Genomic DNA, 27,633 nt, shown 5'->3' on the forward strand with positions numbered 1-27,633 from the left:
AGCTGGGCATGCGTCTCATCCCGCTCCCTTCCCGCCTGCACAGCCCACCACAGTGCTGCTGATCAGCTGTCTCCTCCTTCTGCTGAAATGAGACTCTCTCTCCACCCAACACGCTGTGCCACTGCCAGGTGACGGCAGCCATTCTGCTTGTTCACAACACGCTGTGACACTCGCAGGGGCTCAGCCTGAACTCGCTCATGACCCTGCTCTTCTGTGAGGCGGCGGGCGGCCCCTGGGGACCCCTTCAGGTTCAGGGGCCCATCTTACCTTGTCACAAAAGACCTTGATCTGGCAGTAGGCCCGGTGCACAGGCTTGTTGCTGCGGTTGTTGTAGCTATAGGTGTCGATCTGAATGTTTAGAGGCAATCCCTTCACGCCCTTCTGAGAAGAGAAGTCTGTACTTAAACAGTTCACGGAGATGAACACCTGCAAAGTGAAGAGAAGGCCCCGTCAACAACAGGCACCGACTGCCAGCCTGAGCGCCCTGCAGCCAGTTCTCCCCACACTGACTCACGGCAGCCCTGTGCGTTTCCAAGACAACAGCCGCATCTTCACCTGCAAAGCAGCCGGTACTGGTTTCCAACCACCGACCTCAGAGTTAGCATCCCAACGCGGAGCCACTGAGCCACGGGGCTCCCGCCAACCAGAACAGAGGGGAAACCTAGCATCCCTGAAAGGACCCAAATATACGTCCAGGAGGACTTGAGTTTCTCGAAGGCGTCCAGTACGTTTCCCACAGGCTAACAAAGGTTCTCTTTCAAAACAGCCATTGAGGGTGAGCTACTGCTTGGCGCGGTGGGGCCGCGGTGAGCGGGTGCGGCATGGGGATCCCTGTGGTTGTGCCCCGACTTGTACCTGGCTCTCATCGTTGGACAGGTCCCCCCCGCCGGGGAACCCAGGGGGAAGGTTGCTCCTGCCTGCCGACTGAGAGGCCGGTGGCCCATCAGCTTCCCTACTGATGACAGCCCAGAAGGCTCTGTGAGAGTCACCGGGTCGAGATTTCTGGATACAGCCACAATAGAAAAAAGACCTTTGATCACAGGCAGGGCAGACTGCAGAGGGGAAGGGGGAGACGGCAGCGCTGAGCCCCTGCTAATGCCCCACCTGCCCCTCCCAGAACACTGAGTGAGGATCAGCCACGTCAGCTGAGAGTGCTATCAGTGCTGCCGTCTCTGCGGTGGTTTCACAGCCACTCCAAACTCGGGGTGGTGGGGTCATCTGCTGCGATGTTCGCCGTGCCTCCCTGGGGCATCGGTCGTGGGCAAGGTTCTAATGTTGTAGAAGTTATGAAATCTGCATAATTCGGATCCACAAGATTACAAATCTTAATCCACTCACGCCTCCCCCTCCAAGTCATTCTCTTCGGTCTTTGGGACAGAGAATGACTGGGAGCTCAGCCCTGGATAATTCTCCTCTTCACGAGGCTTCCTTCCGTGTGATCTACTGTCATTGGGTTCTGACCTTGACATGCCTGTGCGAAGCTGAGACGCGGAGGGGTAAGCTTTCTAACAACCGAGAACTCGCGCTCGGGACACAGACACTCATACGGTCTCCACTGCAGACGGCTAGACAAAGACGGGCGAGCCCTTGGGGAGAACACTACCCCACGGAGCCATGTGCTTGGTTCTATTTCCCAGAGAGAAGGGAACAGCCCAGCACTGCGGGGCTTTGTCTTTGGTCACCGCGCGCTTCAAAGCCTGTGTTTGTCCGCCAGTCAGTCCCTCCTTTCTCTGCCCACAATTTGACAACTCTTTCGCTAACAGTTGACAGCTTTTCATTGTAACTCAGGTGAGGACTGGCGTCTGAAGCGCGGCACCACAGGCGTAAGTTTCTACTCCGCCCTTGCACTCCTCCAGGGGCCAGCACGGAGTCCGTGTGCTTCCTGGGTCTGTTTCCTGTTTCCATTCCTCTTTCTGGGAAGCCCTCTGGACTCTGTCCCTGGGGAGACGCCCCATCTCTTGTCTTGAGTGGACGATTACTCTGCCTCAGTTCCCGACCAGAAGGGAGACTCGGGGGCGACGTCTCGGGGGTAGGGTGGGGGGGGAGGCGGTCCTGCTTGTCTGTCTCCAACCAGCGGGCCTGGTCTCTTCTTAGGATGCCGAGTGCGTTTCCTCCGTCACTACTCCAGATCTTTGCAGGTGATCCTTCCCAGAGGAGTTGGCGGTGGTCTGGGGGCGTGGAGACCTCGTGTGCGGTCCGAGAGGATGTGGCACCCATCATTTCCAAGGGGCTTTGGGTGTCCTCACCCTTCTTCCCTCCCTCCAGACCAGGGCGCTTCAGGCCCCAGGCACTACACTCGCCCAGCAGGATGCAGAGCGGCTCTTTGGCTCCCTTCTTCAGAGAGCCTGGCTGGCCACAGAGCGGGCATCACTACATGCCCTGCACGCTTCGCCACAGTCCCGGCACACTCGCGGCAGAGGTGCCCACCGATGGGCAGCCACTGGCTACACATCTCTCTTCAGCCCCTTTCTGTCTGCTGAGCCTGCATGTCTGTCCAGGGTTTGACTAGCAGCTCTCTGCAGAGGGTGGTTCACAGTGCCCCCCTCAGGTGCCTGCAACTCCCAAATAGTGGGGCCTCTAGCCCTGTTTCCATCATGTTTTGACCACTTGCTCCCTCTTCCCCTGAGTTAACATTGGTCTGCCCTTGACCTGGGAAGCCCCTCCCTCCCTCCCTCCCCAGCCCAGCTGGCCATCAAAGTCTGCTTCTTTGAGTCTAAACCCCTTTTCTCAACTCTTTGTAAAGGTGGCCTCACACAGTAGTAGCCCCTGTGTGCCAGTAGGCTCTAGTCCCTCCCACCAGCCCATCCCTCCCTCGGTCATCAATCTAGAGTTTAACCTCTGCCCTCCAGGTGTGGAATGTACTTGTGGCGAGCGGGCACCACACAGTGGCCGTTAGTGGAATGACAACTTCTAAGAGGAAGGTGGGTCTATGTCAAAGACACCAAACCATTGGACGATACAGAACCCAAAGACTAAGGCCTTCGCCCTAACAACCAATGGCAGGTAGACGCAAGGGCAAGCAGGCGCCACTGCCCGAAAAGGTGGGGAATGGGCAAGAATGTCAGATGTACGAAGAGAAAGAGGACAGACGAGGGGGGTCCAAACGGATGAAGATTCTCACCACAGCGACGGGAATTCTCTCTAGGAATGACGCAGTGCTGACCAAGTGTTATATCCTTGGCTCTAATCTATAAGCTGCTTCTGAGTCGGAAGAGACATAAAAGGTCCTAAAACGATGGCAAAACCTGTCCAAATTCGCAAATTTGAAAGTCTTCTTTCATCTTGTCCTTTGAGAAATGCTCCACAGAGTGGTCCTCTCACTGTCCCTGGGGCACTCTGGTTCACTGTGGCCTCACCCCTCTGCCTCGCCATCCTCCTCCTGTCCCCCAGGTCTGGCTCCTCACCACGTGTCTCGAAAGGTGCACTGCAAGTCCCAAACTCCATGTCAGGCAGACCTCAGAGAGCCCACAGCACTGCCCTCACGTGCCCGTTTCAGGAGCAGCCCTGGCAGCATCGTGGCTAAGCGCCCACCCGCCCCTCTGCCAGAGGAAGATGCAGCAGCTGGACACCCGCCGAGGGCAGCGTAACCCTGTCCCACACGGGCACAGGGAGTCGGAACCAGCATGGCAGCTGGGCTTTGAATGATGTCTCGTTGACAGACGAAGCCCGGCGGCGGCAGAAAGAAGCTGGGATTGATAGCGTGGACTTTTCTGCCCTTTGTCCTCTCTCGCCTCTCTTTGCTGAATTGTTCCCTCCACTCCTCCTCTGGTTGGGAATGGCTTGTGAGTTTGCGTGTGTCCAGTCCATCTCCCTGACTAGACTAGGCACTTGTTGGCTCTCTGCTGAGCGTCGCGGTCAACACGCAGCACAGTGCCTGAGTTCTGCCGTCAGGGGCTACCGAGCTGGTTCCAACACTGCCCAGTCCTGCGTTGTCCTCACAATGGATCCCGTGCCCGAGCCACTGAGGAAGAGTCTAGGATTGCTTTCTCTGGCTAGCTGGCTTGCCACGGCTTCCCTTCCCAGTTAACCGATATATTCCCAGGAAATAAGCAAATTGCTTTTTACACATGAAGGGGCACACACGAGTTTCTAATCCGTTCCTCGGACCTCAGGCGCTTTCCTCCTGAGCATGCCAGTCCCCCCTACCCCTACACCCCCCGCCTGCACAATGATGCTGGGATCCAGGGCCGAGGAGATAGCGCTCGCTCAGAAAACACACTTGGGTTTGGAACGGGCACAGTCTGTGCCAGCCACTCGGATGCCTCCACCGTCTCCATTTCCACAACCAAACGGGATTCTGAACTTGGCCCTGTCATTCCCGGCCACCGGGCTCAGTTCCCACCTCACACTGATCCGCCTGGGAAACAAGCTAGCCCTCACCCTCGACAATTCCAGCAAGTCTATGACCCAAACTAATGCTCCGCTTTGCAAGAGGATTTCACAGGAATCCAACCTGAAACCTAACACCGCCCCCCACCCCCTTACTTCCCAGCTTCAAGTTTCTATTCAAAGCCCACAGAAGCAGGAGCCAAATCCCAGGATCAATGTGCACAGGGACTCTTCTGAAGGACCTGGCTCTCCTGATTCACGACCATCCGCAGTCTCGTACTTACAACCATCTCTCCTACCTAGAGCTGGCAGTGCCTAGATGGGTCAGTGTTGACATTCCTAACTTGGCATTAAAAACACCACCCTGCTTGGGTGGGCACATCACCACACACCAGTCAAGGTGGACACAGGGTGAAATGGGTGCATACTAGCCTGGAGACCCCAGGGGATCCGGGGAGGGCGGCGAGCTAACCTCTGGGATGAAGACAATGGGGCTGGCTCTCTGGCTGCCAGAGAGCTGATGGGAGATGCTGGTCCCAAACCCGCTCGGCCAGAGCCCCCTTGCCAAGCCTTGATCCACACCATTCTGAGCTGGGCAGACCCTGGTTCCTCCTTAAAGGGTCTATTATCTCCCCTTCTGTAACTTGATATTTTTATTTTCTACATAAGCAACTTCCTGACAAAACAGCTGGTGTGAACTTCTCCCTAGTACAGTATTTCACCCACGGAAGTGCGTGCGCAGTACTGTCAACACGGCCTACATTCCCCGAGGGACTGGGGCAAGGGCCGAGGAAGGAGCCCAGCTTCTAGATGTCTCTCACTGGGGCACGTGGTCAAGGGCATCCAAACAGGCGAGAAAGCAAGTGTGGAAATGCACACCATGTCTCTCCCTCTGGGAAAGTCTGGAGGCACAAAGATGGCCCATTTTGTTTCTCCCTTACAATCGGTTCTGTCTGCTACCCGAGAACAGGTCCAGTCCAATGGATCTGGAGGAAGCAGCCCTTCAGCCTGCTCTCAAGGCACAGGGAGCACGTCTATGGAGGACACAAGGGACCAGCCTCCTGCGGATGGACCGTGGGAAAGAGGCGGGGCGTGAGATGGACCACGCCACACACCTCACTCCTCCTCCTCCGCAGAACACACACACGGGCACAGGTGCACACACCCGCCCCCTCTCCTCATGTCCTGCTTCTCGAGGACAGCAACTGGGAGGACAGAGTCTTGGGTTCCATGGGAAGACGTCAGTGTCTCAGACACTAAGTGCTCCATGACTGTTGTGGGGCTCACGCTCCCTGCCCACTTACTCGGAGGAAAAGTTGCATTTTACTCAGCTCAGCAGAACAACGCAGACAAAGGGGAGCAGTTGTGACGACAGAGAAAAACAACCAGCCACAGAGCACGCTGCCAAGCAGGCTGGAGGCGCCTGCAAGAACCCTTTACGTCTTCTCAGGCAGCTCCTCGCTCTGGGTCACACCTTCACAACGCTTTGAGAGAACTCTTGTTTTTACATCTCAGTTTGAAGGTGAGAGGCAAATAGCAACAAAACAAGCTGACTTATACATCACCAGATGATTGGTTTGGACCAGTTTTTGATTCCAAATGTTTACAAACACAAAAGCCACGAGAAATTAGATCTTGAACTGACTGATCCTGATTTTCCCAGGAAGCATTTTGACCACCACCCCACCCCATCTGCAGCATTGGCTGCTTTCCCAGGGTCACTCTTCAAAGGGAGTGGACAAAACCTGAGGGTGCTCAGGAGAGAGACAACGTCCCAGACTCACTGCCCCGCAGCTACGGGACCCCCCCAACTCACCTACTAATTTGGGGCTGTATCATCAACACCCAAACCAAGGCCCAATTCCGGGAAAACGTGCTGACCGTCTAGCCTAAATAGAGTGATCAGACACGGCAATTTTAACGAGTGGACTTAAAGTGTGGGGGAAATTACAGAACTATCATTCACCGGCCTGATGCTCCCGGAGAACGCATCAGCCAAGCATCTGAATTTGGGGGCGGAAAGGTAGGAACGTTATCTGTAGTCGAGTCAGAAGCTGGATCAGGACTCTGACTCAGTCAAGTACACTATTCCCAGAACTTCCCCAGGAACGAGCAACAGGTCTGTTGCATGCACCGTGGGCGCCACAACCGCTGTCCAACACGACAGGAGGCGTCACAGGCAAGGAGGGGACTCGGCGTGCCCGTGACGTGGCCGCAGGGTGCTTCCCATGAGAAACTCAGCACGGGTTTTGTATCCTTTCAGAGAATTCCCTTGTGGCTTAACGATATGATTTGCTCGAGTAACGTGGAGGTTGAAGGTGCAAACTGCGAGTCTGTGTTCACCAAGAACAAGATGCACCAGGCTGGTGGCAGTGTGGATGAGCACACGGTTCCCTTTGGAAGGGATTTGGTTTTTCACCCAGCGAGGAGTAAACCAGGACGAGGCTCCTGAGGACAGGTGAGAGGCCATAGGAGCTCACCGGGTAATATCATCAGCTCAGGGACTAGAAAAACCAAAGAGCTTCTGACCAATCACTAACAACCATAGTAAAAAAAGCCACAGGTAGACATTCTACATGCCATTTCCACATCTGACTTAAGTTTCAAATGCTCACACAACTTTAAGCTCACAATAGCACCTGGCGACAACCACCCCCGTACCAGGAGCCGACACAGTTGATCGTGTGGGGAGGTCAGCGAGAAAGTGGAGACCCTGACCGAGACGGAGGGGCAGGGTGTCCGCAGCAGTGGGCTCCACACAGCTCCCACCGTGGCAAGTGTGTTCCGCTCTGCTGTTCACAGGGAAGCACCGAGTCAAACTCGCCTCAACAACGCAGTCTCCTCCGTGGTTTGAACTCTACTCCATCTTCTTCTCCCTCTCCTCCACCCTAAGCTGCTTAGTGTCACTCACCCCTTTCAGAGCAGCTGGTCCTGGACACTGGGTGGTCTCTACTGCTTTGAGACGAATAACGGCAGAGGTCTTCAATTTTCCCCACACTTTTCTCCAGGTGGGAGAGGCCAATAGTGGCCCCTTCAATGGGGGCTTCCCAGCTCTTACCCCCCTGCCCCCCGGCATCACTATTCATCTGAGCAGGATGCAGAACACTGTCTCTGTGGGCTGTGTTATGCCCACTGACCATAGTGTCCCCCCAGACTGCGGTCTGGAGCCCCTTTTCTCACGACAGAATCTTCCAACTCCTTAGTCACACATTTCCAGTAGCCCACCCATGTCTACGTAATAAAGGTTAGCTTCTTCTTGGGGTCTGTCTATATAAGATAGGCAGGGTAAGCAATCCCAAGGAGACAGCAATGGGACCGATGGTTCTGAGGGGGCATGGGAGAGGAAGAGGAGCAGTGGGGGGTGGGGAGCGGTAAGCCAATAACGCCAGGGGCAGGGGACTAGCAAGACATCTAAAATTGATGATGAGGAGGGTGTCATTTTCCTGGTCGTGTTTGATCAATTGAGATGTGTCCAAGAGGAATTACTGAGAGGTGAATGATGGGTACACATGATAGTGGGGCAGGAGAAAGAAAAAAAAAGTAAAATATCCATAGAAGCATAATTATAGTTATGTAAACATAGAACTTTACGTGTATTTGTATGCTTATGAGTATATGTGTGTATACACACACAACAAGGAAGCAGATGGACTTTGGGCCTCTAGTTAACTCTTACCTCAGTACAAGAACAGTTTGTTGTAACAATGAGGCAATTTGTATGATACTCACCTTCCCAACACCATAGCTGATGATAAAATAGTAAGCAAATGTGGTGAGGAAAGCTGATGGTGCCCGGCTATTAAAAGAAACAGCATCTGGGGTCTTAAAGGCTTGAAGTTAAACAAGGGGCCATCTAGCAGGGAGGCAACAAAGTCCCTATGGAAGAAGCACACCAGCCTGTGTGATCATGAGGTGTTGATGGGAATAGATATCAGAAGTTCGAAAGCAAGCAATCAAATTGATGTGAAGGAGCACAGGCTAAATGAAGACCCCCCAAAACCACACCTGTAAGATAATTGGGCAGTCCCTCACAGAAGGGCCACACGGAAGGGACAATGTATCCAGGGTACAGTATAGCACCGATGACACACATAACCCTGCTCTAGTTCTTTAAAATTCCCTCCCCTTACTAGTATGGTCTTAGTTTACCCTATTAACCTTGTTAGACCTGTGCGTGTTTATTTGTATGATTAAGATAGTTCAATGCATGAGATCCAAGATAGAGAAACCCTTCAGAAAGAGTCACTGGAGTAATGATTCCCTGAGGGTGTGGGAAAGCAGTGGGGGGGGGGGGGTGAGGGTGTAAGGAAGAACAGATAACCAGGAAGACTGTAGAACCCCTCTCAAGGGGAAGGAGTAACAGAACTGTAAGTGAGCGGAAACATTGGATGATATAAGGCAAAAATAGATTGATAATAACATATAATAAAACAATGGGGGTCCTGGGGAGAGGGAGGGGATAAAGGGGAGCTGATATTAAAGAGTTCAAGAAGAAAGAATCGCTTTAAAATGATGGTATCAGCAATTGTGCACTTGTGCTCGATCTAATTATGGGCTGTCATAGCTGCAAGTGCTCCCCATAAAGTGACCATATTTTAAAAGGGAGGGAAAATGACTAGCTGCTTTTGCCATTCAAAGTGACCTCTACTCTTCTCCTACCTACATCAGTACTTCTCAGATGTGAAAATACACACTTCCTTTCTGAGAGAGCTAAAGGACCCCCTCATCTCCAGACCCTAGTTGGAGACATTGCTTTATTCAAATGGGCTACAGAGTTTTTGGTCTCGCAGGACCGGAAGACCTCATTGGGCTTCTGTCTGGCTCGAGTCATATACTTAAACAGCCAACAGTGGAACAGAAATGCCAAGGCAGCGTTGGGCTTCACAGTGGCAATCCAAAATATGTTTGTAATTTTATTTAAAAGTTTTATCACTGAATGGAAGCCATACTCTTAAAAATGGTTAAAGAATCTTCAAACCCAAGACACTTGGTTCACAGACCTGCGGGCTGGAGCCATACTCCCAGCTCTGCCAGACAAGGACCCAGGACCAGCAGGACCCAGGGCCGCCCGCTCCTTGCTCTTAGCCTGACACCACTCAACTGAAGGCCGGTTCTTTGAGCTCTCTCTTCAAAACGTATCAAGCTGATGGGCGCATTCTGCTCTCCAAATGTCTGGCGACTGCTTGCTGTCCCTCAGGAATGCCTTCAGGTGTCACCTCCGGGAGCCCTCCTAGCCCTGTGGGTTCCCTTGAGCCCCAGCGTGCAGGTATGGGGCAATCCTCCCCCGAGACGCGGAGCTCCTTGAGAAGCGGGTCAATGTGTGCTCATCCCTGCAGCCCCAGAGCATCTGAGCAGCGCTTGTTCCATCAGCAGTGTGTAGTCATGGAGCGAGTGACCCCAAGCCCTAGACACGAGCCAAACACAACTGCATGCTGCTGTGCTTTTATCTGAGCGAACATTTACTAAGTTCTTCCTATGTACCTGACTCTTTACGCCCCTTCATGGAGTATTTTACTTGACCCTCAAAAAATTCTATGAAAATAATACTATGATAGCTCCATTTTATCGACAGAAAACAAGCTTAGAGCGGTTGAGAAACTTGTCTCTCAAGTTCCTTATGTTCACATCTGTCACTAGATAGACTGGAATTCCTAGGTCATGTTTGAGGAATACAGCGTGTCAAGTCTTATTTTACGTATTCTTGGACTTAATAAATATTTGATGAATATCTAAACTGTGTACACACACACACTCCCCTCAATATGAAAAAGATTATGGCATTAGAGGGGCTTCAAAAAATTGGTGGAAAAATGGAACTGGAAGACAAGGATATTTTTCCATCAACTTTAGCAGCCCCTTTTGTGTACGGCCTTCATCAGATCTCGTGTCGGGGCACAGAAGACCCACCCAACGAGCCCTGTAACAACACCCCTGAAAGGTCCTGGTCTGCAGAGGCCCAACAGGCTTCTCCATCCTGTTCACAAGATCAAGCGCGGGCGATCCCTTCGCCAGCAGCTTCTCCTGTAACAGACATAGCTGCAGAGATAAAGCCGCCCCCCCTCAGGGGCTTTGACGACACCGTCATCGCATCGTCGTGTAGCACGAGACGTGTCTGCCACCGGTCTTCCTGCACCCTCACAGGGGTCGGCCTCCGGGTGCCAAAGCCCCTTTTCAGACTAAGATATTTCAGATACTCCTCTTTTGTAATTAAATTTCTCAAAGCTGCTGGGGAAGACAAAAAATAATAATTAAAAGAAAAGGAAAAAATCCAATCAAATTTGCTTGGCAAAAACACCTGCAGGTGGACTGGTCTCTTTCGGAAGGCGTTCTGTGACTCTCGTAGTAGGGAACTTCCATCTCGTCACTCGGGGCGTGCGTCCTCACACAGAGGGGTCTCTTGGCGGACAGGCCGAAACGGGAGGTTCCTCCCATTTCCTCATGGTGCTCTCACGCACAAGTGTAACCAAGGAATCAATTTTCTGAGCAGATGGATGAATGAATGAGGAATCTTCAGGGAAATCAATTTGTTTTGTTTTTGCAACGTGACTTCTTAAACCAGTTCTTCCACATTGTATCGACAGACTAATTACCTTGCATAGACTTTCCTGGAAGGATGCTAAAAGTGAGCAAGTCAATCATGATGGGCGGAAAGAAGAAACCCGCAGTGGGGAGCGAGCAGTGTCTTGCTTTGGGAGCCATTTTGACTAAGATCGGCATGCTCACTCTCAGAGACCGCCCGGTGCAGAGCCCAATGGAGCTCTCACTGCCCGCTAACAGAAGCAGGAAGCATGCCAGCCTGTGCCACCATGAGTGAGCGATCGATGGGATAAGGTACCAAACAACAAAAAATCCTATCGTTGTGAATGAAGGGGAGTGCAGAGCGGGGACCCAAGACCCATCTGTAGGCAACTGGACATCCCCTTACAGAAGGGTCTCAGGGAGGAGACAAGCCAGTTAGGGTGCAGTGTAGCAACAATGAAACATCAATTTCCTCTAGTGCCTAAATGTCCCGTTCCCCCCCAGCCCCCCCGCACTATTATGATCCCAAATCTACCTTACAAATCCGGCTAGACCAGAGGATATGCACCGTTACAGATAAGAACTGGAAACGCAGAGAATCCAGGACAGATAAATCGCTCTGGACCAGTGATGAGAGTGTTGACACCAGAGGGTGGAGGGAAGGTGGGGTAGAAAGGGGAACTAACTACAAGGATCTACATATAATTCCCTCCCTGGGGGAGGGACAACTGAAAAGTGGGTGAAGGGAGACATCGGACAGTGTAAGACATGACAAACTTATAATAATTTATAAATTATCATGGATTAGGGAGCGAGGGGTGAGGGGAGAGGAAAAATCAGGAGCTGATAGCAAGGGCTCAAGTAGAAAGCACATGTTTTGAGAATGATGATGGCAATAAATGTACAAATGTGCTTGACACAATGGATGTATGTATGGACTGTGATAAGAGTTGTACGAGCCCCTACATGATAAAAAATGATTAAAAAACAACAACAAAAGAGGTCATCCAATAACTGGAAACCTAAGACGACCACATCTTTGTGACTTTCCCACTTCCTTTGCTTTCTGTGACACCAGACATAGTCTGGCCTTGGCGGATTAGTGTTGCCGAAGTTTTTGCCTGTCCCTAATCCGCATGCTTTCGTAAACAGCACCCAGTTACTCGAGTGTGGAACCTGGATTAATGACACCACTACTCGCCCTGATGGCAGTGGCTACGCGTTTGGTTGTGACCGCAAGATCAGCGGTCTGAATCCACCAGCCAGCCAGCTGCTCTGAGGGAGAAACTGCTGGAGAATTTGCTACTGGGAAAGAACTGTCTGGTGAAATAGAACAATTCAGGGGGAAAGTGACCCCCACGTGACCAGGTGTGTAACGAAAGGCACCTACATTTCAAAACAAACAGCTGGTCTGTGCCAACCTTGCCTTCTGATTTCCTGTAAGGCACAAGGCAGCTGAAGATGGGCCCAGCTGCAGCTGGGTGTATACAGTTGCCTTTCCCTCTGGGAGTGCCTATCACTCTAATCCATGCTGGTCAGCCAAACACAGACGCGATACTTATCATTTCCATTTGTGGGATATAATCGATGTGCTAAGTTCCGATTAGAAGGCTGAGAAAGCTTGTCTGTAATTCTTTAACTCTCCCACCAACCCCAGGCGTCCTGCCCGTGGAGAGCCACACCCTGCAAGCTCAAGGATGGTTCTGCTTGCTTCATCCCATAGGTGGCTGCGAGTCAGAAGAGACCTGACTGACGGCAGTGGGTTTTGGTTAAACCAATTGTAAGCTACTCCAAGACAGTTTTAAGAAGCCTGTTCTCATTCAGAAATCTCCTGCCATTATGATGTGAGGTCAACAATGTTTGCTCCTCAGCCCAAACCCAACCGTACCAGTAAAGAGAATAAAGCCACAGAAGATAGGAAGCTATAGATGTGTAACTGAAGCCAGTGGAGCAGGGAGAAGTTTCAGAGTCACATCTTGTTGGGTAAAGTGTAAGAAGAGCATCCACTGAGCACTGTATGCCAATACGTTCCTCTTTCAACCCCTCACTTCCCCCCAAAAGAACACTGTATGTGGCTTAATTATTAATTCATTAGTTAATTAAGCCCAAGAAGGTATCGCAGACTGAGTCAGAAACTCAGGAGTAGAATTCAGATCCACGACTGATTCATCAGATAATCCCACTGCCCATCTCCCGTTGTGGTGTGGGGTCACACAAATGAGATGCCATCAGCATCAACAACAAGAAACTTTCCACGGTGGAAAGCACACTGAGTCTTATTTCCTGCCTATGAAATGGTCATCAAAATGCAAGAGAGACCAGGAAGAAGGAGGTTGGATGAACAGGGAGGTGGGGCGGGAAAAACACTACGCGGCATCTTCTCACATCTCAGTGGGGCGTTTCCCTGCAGGAAAAACAAGGATCTAGTCATCGCCCTCAGGGTTGCCACAGTGCTTCCTTCCCACACCTCCCACACAGTCTCTGGTTTCTGCACATATTTCAGAGCACCGGGGAATCAGTCACCAGAAAGAGCTGGAGGAGGAGAGGGGGCAGTAAGGCAAAGAGACAGAAGCCACCTGGAACACCTACAGACTTGATTTTCCTACCACATCCCATCGTGGGACCTGGTGAACTTAAGGACACTTGGCAGATACCATGACTTAGCACCTGCATCCCAAATAAGTAGACTGTGTGTTCTGAAATATGCAGAACTAGATGCAGGTGTGACATTAGGCAAACAGACCACATCCCATCATCCCAGGTACAGAGGGCAGGTAAGCCTTTGGGCCGCTAAGGAGAGGGGACTGTGCAGGCAGCCTGATTCCCAACCATAATTCCTAATTATAAATGGAAATTTCCAATTTGCACTTAAAATAAAAGGTAAAGAAAAAAACCAGAACAAATAATGCAGAGAGCTCACAAATGGGGAAAAAGCACTGCTGGGTGGTGCTTACGTAGCATACCTTTTTCCGCTGAGTCGAGCATCCAGCAACTGACTCTGAGTTAGTGCACCCAGCGGCATCGCCTGGGAAGGTTCTCTCTGGTCACAGTGAATTTTATCATAAAAGCAGTTCCACCCAAACATCATTTTTTTGTGGTGCCCAATTTAAGAGAACCGCGTGTGGCTGTGACATTTTGTGTCTGCTCATGAAAAATGCCACAGACACTGAGGTGATGCTGAACATAGTTCACAAGGATAGTGCTATAGGAAAAACTCAAGTGTATGACTGGTTTCCTCATTTCAAAAGAGGTGAAATGTTGATCTGATGACAAACCTTGTTCTGGGTGTCTGTCAACTTCCCCAGTGGATGAAAATGTCAACAAAACTTGTGCACCTGTGCTCAAAGACCGCTGCTGCCGATGGGCCATTGAAGAGATGGGGAAGTTATCTGGACTATCTTGGAGTTTGGTGCAACAAATGGTAACTGAAGATTTGGGAATGAGAAGGGTCACTGTGAAATTGGTGCCCCCGGTTCTGCCTGACCAGGTAAGAGCGTCTTGGAAAGAACAGCTCTGAAGCAACCCAGGCTTTTTCCCCAAAGTACTGGTGACAAGAAACGGTGGTACTCTTCTGACCCCGCAAGCAAACACCAGTCAAGCCAATGGAAGACTCCATCGTTACTTCGTCATCCATGAGCCTCCAGAAAGCTCGTCAAGTGAAATCCAAGATGGAGACGATGCTCGTTTGTGTTGTGATGTGAGGAGGGAGTGCGCTGGAGCCCATTCGGCCAGGGCAGACTGTTATCAAGCGTTCTATTCAGAGGCTCTGGAAGGATTGTTGAGAGTGTGTCAAAAAAGGCCTGATAGTCACAGGTAGGGCTGGGTCAATGCACCTGCTCATGCAGCCATCTCAGCGTGCCAATTTTTGGCAAAAAACAGCATGCTTCCCTTGTCCCACTCACCTTACTTCACCCCATGTGACTTCTTTTTGTTTCTGCAAATGCAGAGGGACATGAAAGGGCAGCGATTTGAAGACGTAGAAGAGGTGAAGAGAAAACAAGGGAGGTACTGTCAGCCACCTGAACAGATGAGTTTGAACATGTTTCCAGGAATGGAATCGCAGGTTTGACAAATGGATTAAGTGCAATGGAGAGTGTCAGAGACAAGGCTGTTTTGTAAAAAAAAATTTAAGTACACAGCTTTGGGGAAAAAAGTCCATTGGAGGGGTACCCCTCATATGTTTAAATGAATGGACTTGAAGTCTTATAGGTACAAGCACTCTCCCTTGCTGCCAGGTAAGAGATACTTACCTCCAGGCCCCACACGGCCATGACCTCAATTCCGCAGAAATCCAGCCATTACTACTACTATCAGCTCAGAGTCAAAGCTCTCTGATTTAGTTTGTCAGCAGCAAAATGGATGGAAATGACACAGTTAGAGAGCCAACGTCAATTCCTGGAAGGGTCCATAAGGGAGGGGGCTCAGGGGACAAGCTGTCAAAGGTGGTGTCTCTACAGAGGAGTTCATTGTCTCCTGACAGTGGAGGGGTGCGGGAAGGAGATGTGCTTGACCAAAAAAAACAAAAAGCATGAGAGAGAGAGAGAGAGAGAGAGAAAGAAGAGCTCATTCAAGTGACAGCCCAAATGCTGGCGAAACAGAAACGGGTGCTTCAAACTCGTTTCACAAGCTGCAAGTTTCGCTCCCCAACTCAAGCTTTCTTCAGCTGCCAAGTGTTCCACTTGTCCACCGGGAGACATCAGAGGCCTGCCCCGCACCCGCAGGCATGTGCTGTCATAAATGCTGGCTATTGTCGCCTGTGGGTTCTGAAGTTCCACCAGGACTCCCTGCAGTTCCCACCTGGGCCGAACTGCTTGCTCTGACACTACAAAGTACACTCCTTGAAGTGGTTTCCAACCAGCCAAACACACTTGGCTCACAGCAACAGAAATGGAAGAAGTTTAAAGGTGACGTTGTCCTCACAATGCTACCGAGAACAGGTTCTCCAAAACAACATTTCTAACTGCTAAGAAAAATTTATTCCTCGTCAGTTAATGATAGACTTCCAATCAAGACGCTTCTTGTGCTTCTGAGACTGGTCAAACTCACTGCCCTCAAGCCCCTTCTGTCACGTGGTGACCCTACAGGACAGGGCAGATCTGTCCCTGGGGCTTCTGTCATTGTAACGCTTGATGGGAATACAAAGTCACATCTTTCTCCCACAGATCAGGTGGTGACTTCAAACCGCTGACCTTGTGGGTTTGCAGCGCAGCCCGTAACCACGACACTACCAGAGCTCCTCCTGGTCAAACTGCAACTCACTCCTTATTAGGGACCTGGCTCTCTTTCTGGGCCCCCCTCCCACAAATAAACCCACACATGCATATTTATTTATAATAAACATGTATTTTCAAACTGCATAAAAGAAAACCCATGGAAGCAAACAAAGGAATCTAAGCTCAGAAGGTACCAACCGCTGTGCTGGGGGCTGTGCCAGGCTCTGTGCTCAGAACCCGTAACAGGGCTTCCCAATCTCTTTCTAATGCACAGGCTGCAGTTGGAGACCCCTGCCTTCATTTAATTGCAGTCTGGAGGAAGATCATTGACTCACTTGTCTCCTTCCTCCCTCCCAGCCGCACTGGAAATTTAAAGTTGTAAAACAAACCAAACCTGTCCCCCGCTTCATGCAGCAACCAAACATGGCAACACCTCATTTTAATCAAGGCTCTCGGTGCCTCACTGGAATGGAATCCCCGTGAATGCCAGCACAGCGCTCAGTCCAAACAAATGAAAGATGGCTCTCATTATGCTTAGACAAAACAACAAACTGTCATTCACCTCACAAAGCTGCATCCCACAAGCACACACACAATGTCTGAGGTTCACGTTACCAGAGCAGCTACCCCCTTTGGAGAGAATGAACTGTGCGGGCCTCGCTAATTCTCCCCCCCCCCCCCCCAGGAAACTCCATCCACGTTTGTGGAAGGCAAAGATACCGGGGCTCCATCCATATGAGGGCCCCCTCCCTCATGGTAAAGCCTCTTGCTCCTCCGGTCAGGCTCCCCATTCTACTCTAATCCTCTTTCTTTCGTAACACGAGCCTCTCCAGGACACAGAAATCATGTGGCTTGGGACAACCCTTCGGATGTCTCAGAATCCCTTCTTGTAGCGGACAGATTGCATTAAAAGTAAAAGCATAAAGTATTCTCATTTGACAGTCACCCCCTGCTCCTGCCCCCCCCCCAAAGGAACAGGCTGCTCTGCTCCTGTTCTGCCCCCTGTCTCTGGCGCCCCCTCCTCCACAAGCCCAGGCACACACAGAGGGAATGAAAATGTGAGAGTAAAACCTGTGTTGAACTTGGCTCTGTCACCTTGGAGATAAAAAGATGCAGCTGCTCCATCTGTCTGTGGGTAATCGGTCACAAACCCACACGGGAGCTGCCTTCAGAAGGCCCGATGAAGACTGACCCTGAAGAGCAGCCAGGAGTCAACCACGCTGTCGGAGAAGCAGAGTCACGGGTGCGCCACGGCGCCTCATCACTCTGTCCCCAACTTTCCTGACATGACTTTCTCCATGGAGACTGGCGCAAGGCTGACAGGGAGTTCCTCACCGTCAATGTGTGAAAAAATGAGACAAGCAAATGGCAGCCCCAGGGTGAGGATTTGTGACTACGGAACAATACCTATTTTTAGGAGTGCTGTATCCCTGGGGTTCAGCACATCTGTAAAAAGTACACTACCATCACTGAAGACAAACAGGTGCATCAGCAAATGTGGAGGAGAAAGCTGACGGTGCCCTGCTATCAAAAGATATAGTGTCTGGGGTCTTAAAGGCTTGAGGGTAAACAAGCAGTCATCTAGCAGGGAAGCAACAAAGCCCACATGGAAGGAGCACACCAGCCTGTGTGATCACCGGTGTCGACGGGATAGGGTATCAGGCTTCAGAAGACCCAAAACAATTAGATGGATGCGAATGAGCGAAGTCGGAGTGGAGACCCCAAACCCATCTGCAGACAATGGGGTATATCTCCTCACAGAAGGGTCACAGGGAAGGGATGAGCAGAGCCAGCCAGGATGCAGCACAACACCAATCAAACAAACAGCATTCCTCTAGTTCTTTAATGTTCCCCCTCCTGCCGTCCCCGTCCCCCCAACTCTCATGACCCCTGAGATCCCTACACACACAGTCCAGGAGAGATTAAACCCTCAGGACCGGTAATGGGAGGAGCAAGACCATGAGGCGAAGGGAAGGTGGGAGGAGGAGAAAGGGGGGAACCGATTACACCAATTGGCGTATGACCGCCCCCAAGGGTGACAAACAACAGAAACGTGGGTGAAGGGAGACAGCGAACGGTGTAAGATATGAAAATAATAATAACTTATAATTTATCAAGTGTTCAAGAAGGTGGGAGATTGGGGGAGGGAGGGAAAAAAGACGAGCTGATACCAAGGGCTCAAGTAGAAAGAAAATGTTTTGAAAAGGATGATGGCAACATATGTACAAACGTGCTTGACACAATGGATGTATGGATTATTGTAAGAACTGTTAATTAGTCCCAATAAAAGACGAGGAGGCTCTCTACTCCCGTAAAGAGTTGTGGTCTCTTGCTAAAGTAAACCAGAGCTGTTCATAACCCATGGACAAGCAGATGGATTCTGGGATCCCATGTAACTCTACCCCCATCCAAGAGCAGTGAGTTCTTACAAATGTGGCCCTGCTCGATTCTTCCCTTCATAATGAGATGACTGAGATCAGGGCGCCACAGCAAAGTGTGGTGAAGAAAGCAGATGGTGCCTGGTGATAAACTGGAACGGCGTCTGGGCTTAAACAAGCAGCCGTCTAAGAGCGGAGTCGTCTAAGTTCACATGGAAGAGGCACACTAGCCTGTGTCATTCAAAGATGACAATAACATTATCCAAATAGGATGAGGGGAAAAGTATCAGCGCTGAAATTGTGAACACCCAATTTGTAGAAGGCTGTGGCGGACAGTGGGAGCCTGAAAATCTATCCACACAGGGTCTCGTTAGGTTAAGCCCCTGGCAGATCCCCTCTAGCTGAAAGCAAGGGACTCAACTAGCTTTCCTATCAGACAGAGATTATTGTAAACTTGACTACGGTTCGCTGAACCATGGTATAATATGGTTGGTCAGCTGGCCTCCCTCTGGACCTGACCTGAATTTGCTGTCGGCTCAAGTATTTCTCGCTTGTTCCACAGCAGAAATTTCTTTTCTTTTTAAATATTGATGGTGGTCTTTTCTTTCTTACTTTTTGTTTTTACCTAATTATTATATATTTTCTCTTTGCTTTTTTTTAAAAACTGTTTCTATTTGGCTACCCAGTTTGTGAAGCCCAGGAGTGGATGCAGTGGTTTATCAGGAACATTGCGGGGAATTGGGGTGGGGGGAGGGGAGAAGGGCTCGCGGAACCCAGGGGCAGTTGTACCGTGTTCTATAGCATCATGAGTCAGCACCGCCCCGATGGTGGAGAGTTCAGCTTGGCTTGTGGGTGGTTAACCATCACTTACCCAGCAAGTAACAGGAAACCTCCCACGGTGAGCCGGTGCTCTTCTGGAACAGACGGCGAGTCTACGTTAGACACCATCATGTCAGTTCTCAGTCACGGCGACCCGTGTACCACCGACTGAAACGCTGCCTGGTCCCGGGCCCTCCTCACTGAGGAGTCACTGAGTCCATCCCGCTCATCGGGGGTCCTCCTCTTCCTTGTCGGCCTTCTCCCTTTCCAAGCACCACGTCCTTCTCCAGGGACTGCATGCTCCTGATAGCGGGCCCAAAGGGCAGGGGCAAGGTCTCACTGTCTGCTTCCTCCTTCCTCCTTGTTTGTTCTGCTCAACATTCTTCGCAGACACCACAATTCAGCGGCACCGAGCCTTGTTTGCTTTCCCGTGGTCAATGCCCAACGCTCACATGCACAGGAGGGATTGGAAGCACGACGGTGCCGCACCCGAGTCCTCAAAGTGAGTCCACAGTCCTCTTCTGTTAGTGAAGGTTCTTAGGCGGTCAGTTCTTCCCCTCTGTTGACATGCTTCTTACCTCCTTAGAGGGTCTCCTTCCAATGACCAGGGACCAAACACACAGTCATCTGAAAGACCAGCTATGTTTTTATGACAACTGAGCTGGTGGAGATGCCTCGTTAAATGTGAGCACAGGGGAGAACCCCCCTCAGCACAGGGCCCGGGACATGGCCGGCCGGCATTCAAAGAGGTTCACTTTCTACCTCCTGTTCCTCTGTTTGCTTTAGATCTTCAGGCTGTGAGAGGCCCTTACCCCCTATCAGGAACCAAATCTCAGTGCTGTTGTAAACTCTTAGATTGACAACCCAAACAAGAAATTAAACCCCAGGCCAAGCTGTGAAGTCTCTCCAGAATTACTCACTCGGGCTAGGGAGCCACTGAGACCTGGCCATGCCTGTCCTTCACTTTAAAACAACTCTAACAGCAATTAAGTGAAGCAGACCGCTTGTTTTCCTTCTAGTACCTCCTCTGAGTGAATCATCTATTTAAGAACACAGGAGACAGCCCCCAGTTTGGAAATCCTTGGTGTTCCCCAAGTTCCTTTGTAAAGTGGTGTACGCACATTTTTCACCAGAACACGTGACTTTGTTGAGGATCATACGCTATCACAAAGAAACCTGTTTACCTCATACATCACCTGCTCTACGGTGCCCTGGTGCTCAGCTGCAACCCCAAAGGTCAGTGGTTCAAATCCACCACCTGGTCTGTGAGAGCAAGAGATGGTGGTCTCCGTCTCTCAGGACCCACGGCCTTGGAAACCACAGGGACGGTTCTACTGCCCTGTGGGGTCTCTGCAAGTCAGAGTCCACTCATCCACAATATGCTGTTCGACTTTACACTACAACCTTGACACCGGCGTGTCCAGTCCTCGGCCGGGTCGTAGCATACTGCCTATGCATACAGCAGGTGCACACAATGGCTGATAACATCGTAACCCCTAAGAAAGCAGGAGAAGGCGCACCCACAGCGGGCTCTGGGTGAAAACGTTTATACAGCGAAGTTTGCCTTCGTCCCCCTCCCCCCACACACCTCCCAGTCCTCTGTCACTAGGCCAAAGCTTCCTAAACTGTGGACCGCAACACAGAGGGTCACGACACTGGTGTGAAAAAGCTGGCCACGGACAAAGGTTTCAGAACACTCAACAGCAACAGGTGGCTTCAAACTCAAACGCCTAACCAGTCGGCGGTGTATCTGGTCACACTCGCCTGTGTGGCAAATTCCTTGGGCGAGACAGGGTTGAATGTGGGACGAGTTGATGAAGCCCTGCAGATGACCAAGACCCTAGAAATTCTACGCTTTGCCCCCTCCTCAACGCTCGCCTTTCAGTATTTCCAAAGGAAGACTGCTTTTACTCTGAACAAACTCCCTCCAGCAGCTCTACGGAGAGAGAACTCGGACGGCGCCCTGTCCCCGTCCCAGTGCAGCGTGAATATCCGACGGCCTTTCACTTGCTCACGGGCTGCTGAGTGTAGACAGGGTGAGGCTTTTCAAACATGGCCGTCATTTTTGTGTAAAGAAGTGAAACGGAGATAGTTGCAAGAGATCGGTGCTATTGCCTGGGGGGCTGTTTGTAGGAAATTTCTGCTTTTGAAAACAACTCTTCCACTCTTTGGAAAATTCATGATTTTTTTTCTTTCATTTTTACAAGTTCCGTAACTTCTTAAAAGTTTTCATAGTAACTTTGAGTTTAGGTACAGGGGTGGCATGAGTCTTCGCTTGGCCGTGTCCCCCCCCCCCCCAAATAGACTGCAAACCAGCACGCTCACGAGTCAACCTCCCCTGTCCTCACGATATGGTCCTCTCCACAACGGGCGACTGCAGACACTGACGAGGGTCTGGGAGTCTGCCTGTATTCACCCTGGCATGGCCAGAGGGGCCAGCAAACACCTTTTGTGCAAGGGGCTGGGGAGATGGCACCTCGCTCCAAAAGACCTCAAGTTTGAGGGGAGAGGTGAGGGGCCCAAGAGGCAAGAAAAGCAGGCCCACAGGGGGTGAGTGAGTGAAGCCAAGAGCGGGGCAGAGAACACGGATGGTGCAGGAAAGGAAGAGAGACATCCACAGCGACAGGATGCTGCATGCCGATCCCTTCACTCCCCTGCCCGGGGCCCTTCATTACTTCAGGTGTAATAACCGAAAACATCAACTTGGCCAGGGAAAGCCCAAAACCTAGATACTTAATTCCAACAAGCGCTTTAAGTTGATGCCTGATATCGGCTTCAAAAGGCAGCAGACTCATTAAGAAAGGGCACAACACCCTTCAGGAAGCAGACAGACTTAAAATCAAGGCAGCGCTGGGGGTCTGGAGGGGAAATGAAACTCAATTTACCTACAGCAATTAACAATGCTATTAAGGCTACTTAAGACACACCTCCAACAATCTCTCTCTTTCCTCTAAGTCTCTGTCGGCCTTCTGAATAAAACAAGCCATTATCCCTCTCCGTCATCTTGGCTTCCTCACACCCACCCCAAAAGTGACACATCAAACAGGACAGCCTGCCCATGTGGTGTGGTGTGGTGCGGGGCCTTCCTGCACTGACAACTACTCATTAGTCCTGACAACGCCCAGTTGCCACACCAGCCTCGTTACTTTTCGGGCGGGGTGGGGGAGTGGGGGGGGTGGTACGGAGCTAGCAAGCTAAGGGGCTCTTGAAGGTCCCGGGTAAATGCAACAGCAAGTGGCCACCTCTTCTAGGACGTGTCGGTGAGTCCGTCCCGCCAGGTTTCTTGGCACGGGGCACAAGGCCAAGGCTTCTTCTAATGTGTTCTCGGTCACCAGCACCCTGAGTCCATTATGCTTAATTTCAAAAGAGCTGCAACAAGTACACCAGGTAGAAAGTTTACTTCTCCTCCCGTTACTCCATGGGTTGTTCCATTAAGTGCTGTGCGCGGACAGCCGGCTGCCATTTGTAGCTGAGCGAGGTGGTCAGCAGGTAAGCCCTCAGGCGATTGCCATGAGGTGACCTCACGTCAAAGGTGAGGCCAGACACTGGGAAGAAGGGCCTGGCAACCTGCTTCAGGAAGGTGCCGGGTGGCGAGCACTTGGTGAGCAGCACAGAGCCCTGCCACGTCCAGCACAGGAAGAGGACCCTTCAGTGGGAAGCGACTCGGCCTGTCCGGGGAAGGGACGCTGTCCTGGCTGCCAGGGCTCTGCTCACAATGAGAAACAGCTGCACACGGCCATTCACCACCGGAATCGGCAGTGTCTGAGGTATGAACCTGGGCAAACTGGACGCTGCCAACAAGAAAATTACCCGTGAGCTGAGAGAGACTGGTACGGGCCACTTAGAATCGGGCGATTGATTCGGTGCTCTGCTCAAGAAGCCCCTCTGGCTCAGCGGTTCCGTGCTGGGCTGCGGTCCTCAAGGCGCACAGTTCAAAACCACCAGCGGCTCCGACTCCCGCCAGCAGTTCAAAAACTCACTGCCATCGGGTCACTCACAGCGACCCCTGCCCCATGGGTTTCTGAGACTGCTAATAACTGCTGATGGGAGTGGAGAGCACAGCCTTTCTCCCACGGCACTGCTGGTCGTCGGTTCCAGGTGCCGAGCAGGGGCATCCCGATCCATAACCACAGCCCCACCAGGGCGTTCCTGGCTGCCAACAGTTACCACCTGGGAAACCCACAGGTACGGCTCTGTGTCAGTCACTGACTCGATGGCAGTGCGTATGGTCTACCAGGTGAAGAACGGCAAAGGGAAGAGGAATGGCATTGCTCTTACTATCAAAAAGACCATTTCCAGAGCGACCCTGAAGTGCAGTCTAGTGCCCACAGACCTGCAGAAGACAAGTTAACAGATGTGCACACCAACCACGAATGTCGAAGATGGGAAAATCAGATTATTGGGCTTTGTTTAATCAATTCTTGCCATCTGAAATTGATTAAACATGCAATCAAGATGCATTTATAATTACTAGTGATTGGAACAAAGAGGGATTCAAACCAAGACCAGACTTACTGCCATTTCATTTACTCCGGCGACCCCGTATTGCCCATGTGGGATTCCAATGCTACAAATGTACCATCGACTTTCTCCCCCAGAGTGGCCAGTGCATGAGGGCTGCTGCCCTGTGGCTGGCAGATCAACATGGACCCCCCTATACCACCAGAACTAACTAAAGAAAGATCAAGCCCAAACTCACCAGCAGCAAGCCCATGCCCACTCGTAAAGACCCCATCAGACAGGGCAGAACTGCTTGTGTGAGTTTCCCAGACCGTAGCTCTTCACAGGACTCTTTGGACCCACTGTGGATGGTGCTCAGGATCTAGACTAGACTCTGAAACGCCGAGCCAGTCTTCTACCAGAGAGCATAGCTCCATCTTCTAAGGAAGCCACCCCTCAACTCACTCCAGTAAGGCTGACGCAGCCACCCTTCCACCCAACCACCAAGCAACTGCTCCTGCAGAAACAGCACCTGTTGACCAGTGGCAGCTGCTACGATTGGGGATCTCAAGGATATCTTATTTGTGCTTACTAAAATCATTGTTCTGTGTATCGGACAGACCTTAAGACATTAAAAACAAACAAAGAAAAAAGTCTTATGGTTCTCCAAGGAGCTGGCTGGTGGTTTTGAAATGCTGACCTTTCGGTTAGCAGCTCAGTGTGTCACCACGACACCACCAGGACTCCTACGGGAAAGGTTGGTGGTTGGAAAAACTAGCTTTAGTCATAGAAGCAAAGCCAGAGAGAGAATGCCGTAGGGCCAATGACCTATTAAATGTAAGCCTCTTCTTGCGACAACAGAAAAGAGTGACGAGTGGGCGTGACCAAATGGAGCACGCAAAAAACAGACTGACTACATTGGCGGGGAAAGAAGATGCAGAAACTCGGTATCAGCTGCTGAAACTAGGCCAGGGGTCGACTGTGGACAACCTGTAATTGCTCCTCTGCAAGTTTAGGTTGGGTCTTCAGAAGGCTGCAACAAGCCCATGAGAGCGCAAACATGACCTTGAGTACAGCCCAGCCTCTCAATGAGCACGAAGGAGACTGAAGGCCTAACACCTGTGGGCTGACACCAAGTGCAGGCTTTCACTGCTATGAAGAACGCAGAAGGTCGTCGAAAAGACAGGGGAGAAGAGACCAAAGCAGTGTCAGAAGAGATGCTGAAAGTTTCTTTTGAGTAGCTGAAGCAAATGGAAGACACAATGAAGTCTAACAGATAAGCAATTTGAAAAGGCAACTTAAGAAGACAAAGCAAAATCTTACAGAATGAAATGTGCAAAGGCATGGAGTTAGGAAACCAAAAAGGCAGAACGCGCTCAGCACGTCTCAGACTGAAGGACTGAAAACGCACCCTCCAGTTGCAACACTGAGGATTTCATGGGCAAAACACGCAATACACAGGAAGCATCGAAGAACATGAAAAGACTGCAGGGAAACATCTTTCTAATACTCTCTGCTTTTGAACCAAGATCTCTCCTGACATCAGCATTGACAGCCCTCACCCCACGCTTCCTTCTGAACCCAGCTTGGGTTTCTGGCAGTCTCGTCTGCGCTCCTGCACTCGTTTGTTTGTTTGTTTGTTAATTACATGCAGCGGAGGTGGCAATGACATGCTTCCATACTTGCTGTATTCTTTCAGGGCACTTTTCTTTGGAATGAGCACAAATCTGAATCTCTCTGGGTAGCTGTCATCCAAATTTCTTGGCATAGACTAGTGGAGGTTGGTGTGGTTGCTCAGGACTGCTCCACTACACCTACCAGCAACGTCTCCATACAGAACAGAGGCCCGAACTGCAAGGGACGCTTCTTTCTCTGTCACGGCAACCATAATTAGAAAGGCAGACGCTTTATAGACTGCAAATTGAACTTGATGCTTAAGAATTCAGTCGAGATGTTGTTGTTGTTGTTTGCCAACTGTGTTGACGGGTATAATTTAGAAGAGCAGTTAGAGTAGTGAGCTGTGCTATCCTAATCCAGTGATTTTCCCATCACTGTTCATCCTCTAACTCCCTTTCCTTGATAAGCTCTGGCTCTTCAAAAGTGGTGAAGAAAGCTGATGGTGACCGGCTATAAAAAGATATAGTGTTTTCAAGGCTTGAAGATAAACAAGCGGTCATCTAGCTGAGAAGCAACAAAGCCCACATGGAAGAAGCACACTAGCCTGTGCTATCACGAGGTGTCGAAAGGATCAGGTATCAGGCATTAAAGATCCAGAACAAAAAAAATCATATCATTGTGAATGAGGGGGGAGTGCAGATTAGGAACCCAAAGCCCATCTGTAGACAAGTGGACATCCCCTTACAGAAAGGTCACAAGGAAGAGATGAGCCAGTCAGAGTTCAGCAGAGCACCAATGAAACATACACCTTTCCTCTAGTTCTTTAATGCTTCCTCCCACCACTATCATGACCCCAGTTCTATTTTACAAATCCAGCTAGACCAGAGCATGTACACAGGTACAGATAAGCACTGGAAACACAGAAATTCCAGGACAGACAAACCCCTCAGGACCGATATTGAGTAGTGATGCCAGGAGGTTAAGGGGAAGGCAGGGGTTGAAAGGGGAAACAGGTCACAGTGATCTACATATAACCCCCTCCCAGAAAAGTGGATGAAAAGAGACATCAGTCAGTGTAAGACATGAAACAATAATAATAATTTATAAATTATCAAGGATTCATGAGGGTGGGAGGGTGTGGGAGGGAGGAAGAAAATGAGGAGCTGAAACCAAGGGCTCAAGTAGAAAGAAAATGTATTGAGAATGATGATGGCAACAAATGTGCCAAAGTACTTGACACAATGGATTTATGTATGGATTGTGATAAGAGTTTTTGTTGTTGTTGCTGTTGTTGTTGTTTTAAAGCTCTGGCTTTTCTGCATTTGCCTGTTCTTTTCACACAAGATTGGGCCTTTTGCGACAAGTCTGACTTCATCCAGTAGCATACACCAAGACCTCACTCTCCTACAGGCTGAGTCCAGCATTTGATCTGGTCAGGGACACTGAGGTTATTTCTACCTTTTTGGCTTTGGAAGACTGGGGTACAGGTCTTTCTGCATCATCTCTGATTTCAGATCATTGGGGGTATACCCGGGAGTGGAACTGCTGGGCCACAGGATCATTCTAAACTTAGTTCTCTTTTGTGGAGTCGCCAGCCACATTTTCCATCCAGTAACTGGACCGCTTCGAACTGTCAAAAAGAATGGATAAAGGTTCCAATTTCCCTACATCCTCACCAGCAGTTGTTACAGAAATTTTTAATCTTAGCAATTACAGTGGGAGACGGCATCTCCCAGATGACTAACCTGCCATCTCCTTTTGGAAAACGTCTATGCAAATCCTTTGCTCATTTTATAACTGAATTATTTAACAGGATTTTTAAAAACTCATCTTATTGGGGGCTCTTACAGCCCTTATACCAATCCATACATCAATTGTATCGAACACATTTGTACGTATGTTGCCACCATCCTTTTCAAAACATTTTCTTTCTACTTGAGCCCTTGGTATCAGCTCATGTACTACATTCTTGTCAGTGGATGGTTCTCAGATTTTCTCCCAGTCGGTGGGTTGCCTTTTCCCTTTTTTGCAATGTGTTCTGATAAAAGCTTTAAGTTACTTTGATATCCCACCTGTTGATTTTGTCTTTTGCTATGTGTGTACTTCTTACTAGACAAATTCACTGTTGAAACAAGGCCGAGCATCATGAGCTCTTCACGATTGTTAAATGTGCCCATTTGGGCCCTTCGTGCAGTTTCAATGTGTCTTGTATATGGTGCGAGGTCTGGACCGGTCTCATTTGTCTTCATGTGGAAATCCAGCTTCCCCGCCACCGTTTGTTGGTGAGACTCTCCTTTCTCCAAGGAGCCAGTCTTGCA

The 27,633-nt window shown here is 50.4% G+C and overlaps 1 protein-coding gene across 1 annotated transcript in view; it reads right to left on the reverse strand.

Annotated features, from left to right (window-relative positions):
* The window catches only part of GRHL1 (grainyhead like transcription factor 1), a 57,964-nt gene that overhangs the window by 15,996 nt on the left and 14,335 nt on the right, over nt 1–27,633 (reverse strand). Inside the window, exon 9 of the mRNA XM_075555827.1 lies at nt 268–426. Coding sequence (XP_075411942.1) covers nt 268–426 — 159 coding nt within the window. The remainder of the gene's footprint in view (nt 1–267; nt 427–27,633) is intronic.

Source organism: Tenrec ecaudatus, chromosome 8, assembly GCF_050624435.1.
Source record: "Tenrec ecaudatus isolate mTenEca1 chromosome 8, mTenEca1.hap1, whole genome shotgun sequence".
Lineage (NCBI taxonomy): Eukaryota > Metazoa > Chordata > Mammalia > Afrosoricida > Tenrecidae > Tenrec > Tenrec ecaudatus.